This window comes from Anneissia japonica, unplaced genomic scaffold, assembly GCF_011630105.1.
Source record: "Anneissia japonica isolate Jap-2015-1 unplaced genomic scaffold, ASM1163010v1 scaffold287767_len825999_cov190, whole genome shotgun sequence".
NCBI lineage: Eukaryota > Metazoa > Echinodermata > Crinoidea > Comatulida > Comatulidae > Anneissia > Anneissia japonica.
The window spans coordinates 537,300-542,623 of record NW_022707033.1 but is presented as its reverse complement, the minus strand read 5'-3'; the positions used below and the strand labels follow the sequence as shown (position 1 = coordinate 542,623).

Sequence of the window (5,324 nt, the reverse complement as noted above, 5' to 3'; positions counted from 1 at the left end):
CTAAGTATCGAAGACAGCGTGCAGATTTATTGCAAGTGTTTAGAATTGTTTATGGTTTTGATATTTCTAAAGATTATTATTTTTTTAAATTTTAATACTGATAGTGTCACTAGAGGCCATTCATATAAATTAAAGCAGCATTAATCTAGAACTAATCTGAGGAAAGGGACATTCTCAAGGCGAATTATTAAGATTTGGAATTCATTGTCTGAGGAGGATGTGAATGCTACATCCTTAAATATGTTTAAATCCGCAATTGAGAGGCTTTGGGCTGACTACCCGGTAAAATTTGCGCCGTATACGAAGTAGTATAGATTGCTCATCGAGGGTCCAATAAGCATTGTATGTTTGGCTTCTATACCCAGGATTACAGTTACAGTCATCCTGGGATTCAAGTAAATCAAGTAAATGTTGATGATAGCATTTCATTATAGGTCTTTTCAACATTACAGTACTGTATAATTATCATTTGCTGAAGGCAACACACAGTTGCTATAAATAACTCCCACTCATTAAAATGAACAACAGCAATAAGTAGGTTAGTGTAGCGACGCCTGCATTATATTTTTATTATTAGCTTGGTATATCTAACACTCAACTGCTCTCTTATTACATTTGTAAAGAATAACGCATTGTATAAATATAGATTGTTCATATCATATTATATTATCACAAATTATGCAGATGGAGTAACAAATTATGAAAAAAAAAAAATTGGACGGATAATGATATTAAATCTTTTTCAATAACAGAAAATTGTTAACTGAGGAGTTGTTTTTCACCAGGTCATATCCTGAACACACATAACCGCTACAACTAGACTATGAATATACATTAACTAAAACCAAAGAGTATAGAATTGCAGTTCTATACTATTTGCTAAAACTTAGACTGATTTGCATAAAATCACTACACTGCAATTGTTAAACTGACCAATCAGCGTTGCCAAAAGCTGTCAGCAATAGCGTGTAGCGATTTCATGGAAACCAGGCTTTATAAGGACTAAAATATGAAACAGCAACAAAGGAAATACATTAATAATGTTACAGATTACTAATTTGTACAAACAAAAAGCAGGCGCTGTGAGTTTCTCAAAATATACTTATTTTGGAATAATACTTACTTTAACTGGATAATTAAAAAATAGCGAATTAAGGAAAACAATATTACATCATATTAGAGTCACTTAGAATGTTATAATGTATATATACTATAAAAAAAATAGGGTTTATTTATTTAATACTTTCAATATATGAGTTTTGCAGTAAGTGTAATGTGCATCTAACATTCCATATCTTATAAATGGCCATTACATTATGTAACAGCATTATATTTATAAAATAATAATGATTATAATATATCCATTATTAATTACAATATAAGAAATTGCTTTTATAACATATTAATTATATATATTGAATGGTTCTAGTGTTTGCTATATATTTTACATAAATGTATGCACTGTTTAATCATAGGCATTAATATCACAATTATCATTGTCACAATGAACTATTAACATGATTTGGAAATAATACGGCTAAAAATGAATTATATACAAATCGCATATGCTGGCATATAATATAATAATGTACTCAAAATATAATCCCTTATAAAATCATGGCATGATTAAAGCATTTGGAATGTTCAGTAATTTGGCAATGAAATCACTTTGTGTCAATCACCTCATACATAATGGAGTTTGCAGATTAAACTGGACGGAAATCAATTGAGGTGATATACTGTGGATAGCGGGGCCGGAGAGAGGATTATTAAAACAGGGGCACTAGGAGGTAAGGATATTTCAATGAGTAAATATGAAATTTTAGCATTCAAAATGTTGGGAAGGGGGGGGGGGGAATATTCCTCATGGCACCTGAAACTGCCACTATATAAAACAGCATTTTTGATAAGCAAAGAAGCAAGGGAGCATACATGGGAAATAAACATTTCTGAATTTATTGTTTATAATGTTGGCATTCAAATCAGGAAAGATAAGGGGAACAAAGACAGAGAAACCGAGGAACGGGAAATGTTCTCTGGGTCCACCCACTACATTCATCAACAATGTATGATTCATACAATGTCCTATCAAATGTAAATATTAAATTTTATATAATTTAAAAATAAAAATTATTTTTATATAGTTCAAAACATGATAGGGCAGAATTGCAATACCGTTCATGAACAAAATTTAACCTATACATAATAATTATCATCATTGATAGCAGATACAAATTAATTAGGTAAAAAAGTACTTCTCTCAATCACCAGGACATAGAATATTACTGTATATATAATTTGAAATGCTTACCAAATCACACAAAGGGGGAGGAAATGCATTAATTGTATAAAAAAAAGTTTTGTTCAATTATTTACATGCAAATCAATGAAAAAATGATATATCTTGATAATTATTTGAATTAACGAGGGGTAGATATATAGAATTAAAAACAATTTTGAAATTCATTGATAAAATGCTTATCTACAGTACAATAAAACCTTTAAAAAAACCTTTAAAAATCATATACAATCCACTTTTTTTTATGAAGTTGAAACACAATGCATGAATTAAGTAAAAATCTTTTGCTAATTATTTGAGTTTAAAAATAAAAAGGTGTGTTTTGGTAATTACTACTAATAATCCTTATATAATCAAATCTACTTTATATTGTAACTTCTGTACTTACATACACACAGCTACGCTTCACAAAAAATATGTGATATGAAATCAGTTAAAAAGAGTTGACCCTATACTGAGATGTACCTAAAGATAATTTGTTAAAACTACAAAATGAGTGAGCAACATGATTAACAAACAGTGAACTGGTATCTATTCCCACACTTTTACCAGCATCTTAACTAAATATTTATTACTGGTTTAGCAAAAATAATACAATAAGTATTTTCATATTATGAATACATTTATTTTAATTTGTGTTATCAGATTAAGTATCAAATATATTCTAGTAAATTATTCCTCATGCTGTCACAATGTGCTACTATTCCAGAAACGTCCAGTGTAAATAAATCAACTTTTATCTAGGTCCCAAAGAGAGTGGTTGGTGAAGTGGTTGTGCCACAGACTATCAACCTTGAGGTCAATGGTCCAAAACCCTTGCTTCTGTTGTGACCTTGGGCAAGACACTTTATTTACATTTTGTATCTCTCTACCTGGAGTAAAATGATTACTGGCATATGCTGGGGAGGTAAACAGACTTGCTGTGTGCCACCAAAGCATTGAACAGCCTTGTCTGAACTCCAAGACAAGAGAGGTGGGCCCTCTGGACTTGGGAGCCCTCAGCTACAGAATCAACTTTAGATTCCGCCTATTGAAATAAAATATTTCTTGAATAAATATCATAATACCTTAATTATCTTAAATAAATGCCTTTCCTTCCCTTTTCATCACCCCCTTTCTACTCATAGTACACCCCGTAGACCATCGCAACCGCAAATAGTGAGTTATTGCTGAATTCATGAGTAGAAAAGTTATCGTTGGAGTCGTCCCATAAACACCGGCTTGAGATGCGCATACCTTGGTCATTGAGCTGCCCGATGTGGATGACGACAATGATCTTGTAACGTTTCAATCGTAGATCCTTTACTCTGGCCTTAACCACCTGTCAAAGAGAGAGATCAGACATACTTCACAATTTAATATTGCTGCACAGGATATTGTATATCCAGTGGCAGATTTAAAGGGGGGGGGGGGTGCATAGCCGGCCCAGGCCCCCTAAATTTTTTTTTAATTATAAAATATAATTGAGCAAAAAAGGAAAATTATAATTAAATTTACATGTAGGTCTGAGAGTGCCATTTCTGGCCATTTAGATTTGCCAAAATCATAAATTTTCTATCCTCAGCCCCAACTATGGTGGGGCTGAGGTAGTAGACACTCTGTTTTGTGGAAGTTCCTTCCTAGGCCCCTCTATTTCAAATTCCTGGTTCCACTACTGACATCAATGATAACTATAGGTATGGGTTTGTTCAATTTATAGATAGATATTGCTATATCTAAAAGGATCAAGCGAGTTAGGACACATTTCTCACAAGCTACTGCAATAATACACAAATACCAGACTTATTTGAATAAACGACCCGCTTTGAATAAATGCCTCCATAGAATAAACGCCCCTCTAGAGCTTCATTTCGAATAAACGCTTCCCTCAAATAGACAAGGATAAAAGGATAATTTATTCATCCCACTAAGGGGAAATTTCATGGCAACAACAACAACAACGAAACAACTACTCCATTGCTCTTCTTTTGTTTATATATTTCTGCTTGTTAACAATTCATATTGATTACAATCCATTGTGTGTCCATTTTGTACACTGCCAAATTGTATAAAATTCCTCAACACCCAATGTTAAAAAAACTGTTTACATTGCATCCCATTGCCCTTAACGTGTCACCGCTATTGATTAACTGAAAAAAATCTAAATTTGCATTGTAAGTTCGTGGTCAATTTAACATTGATTCAACCTATTGATTGTGTTAATTGTAATGTGACGTGATTTGATATAATTGATGAGCAATGTGCCATAACTAACAAGTTTGAAGGCTTTGACAGTTAACATAATTTGTGCAAAGGGATGGACTCAGAAATTGTGTTGTCATGTAATAGTCGTTTTTGGATGGCGTTTTTGCGTCAGGAGAAATAATAAGAAACGATGTTTGCCATACCTCATGTGTACTGTAAGTACTGAATGCTCAGTACATTTCAAAATGCTACAAAAAAAATCCTGCAAGTGATTCGGGTGGGAATCGAACCCACAACCTCCAGGTAACTAGCCTGATGTTGCTTGAGCTTGGTGGATAGTCATAAATCCGATTCCCAAGTAGCAGCGCCGCAGCGGGTACTGCAATGATCTTTCAATGGTGTTTTTTGCTTCAGGAGAAATAGTATGAAAAGATATCTGTCCTACCTAATGTGTTATTGCTGCGAAGCAGCCAATTCATATTCTTGACAGCAATTTGACCTCTGAAAGGTCATTTTTTGTCAAAAAACAAGGGCCTAAGACGACTGAAAAGCGAAGTTTCCTTCTTTCGTTCTGTCGGGTAAAATCAATTACTTTAGGCGACGTTTGTAGACTATAACCTACACGTACCAACGTCCGCATGTCGTGCTAGCCTTATCCTACTCTAGGCCTAGACTAGCTGGGATGGTATAGGCCTAGCCTTGAAGGGACGAAGGTCCCAATGAAAAACAACATTGCTCCTTGATAGCTAACATTGTCTATTTAACATCACAATACCTATAGTTGTTTTTTGAATTGTACTCCACAAATCTCAGCCGATACCTCGCACAACTCGTTAATGTT

General features: G+C 33.5%; 1 protein-coding gene across 3 annotated transcripts in view; it reads right to left on the bottom strand.

Moving 5' to 3' along the window:
• Nucleotides 1-535: 535 nt before the first annotated feature.
• The window catches only part of LOC117106307 (tctex1 domain-containing protein 1-B-like), a 10,994-nt gene continuing 6,205 nt past the window's right edge, over nucleotides 536-5,324 (bottom strand). For all 3 annotated transcript variants that reach the window (XM_033247669.1, XM_033247670.1, XM_033247671.1), the window contains exon 4: nucleotides 536-3,620. In XM_033247669.1, the coding sequence (XP_033103560.1) occupies nucleotides 3,417-3,620 (204 nt within the window). In that variant the 3' untranslated portion in view covers nucleotides 536-3,416. The remainder of the gene's footprint in view (nucleotides 3,621-5,324) is intronic.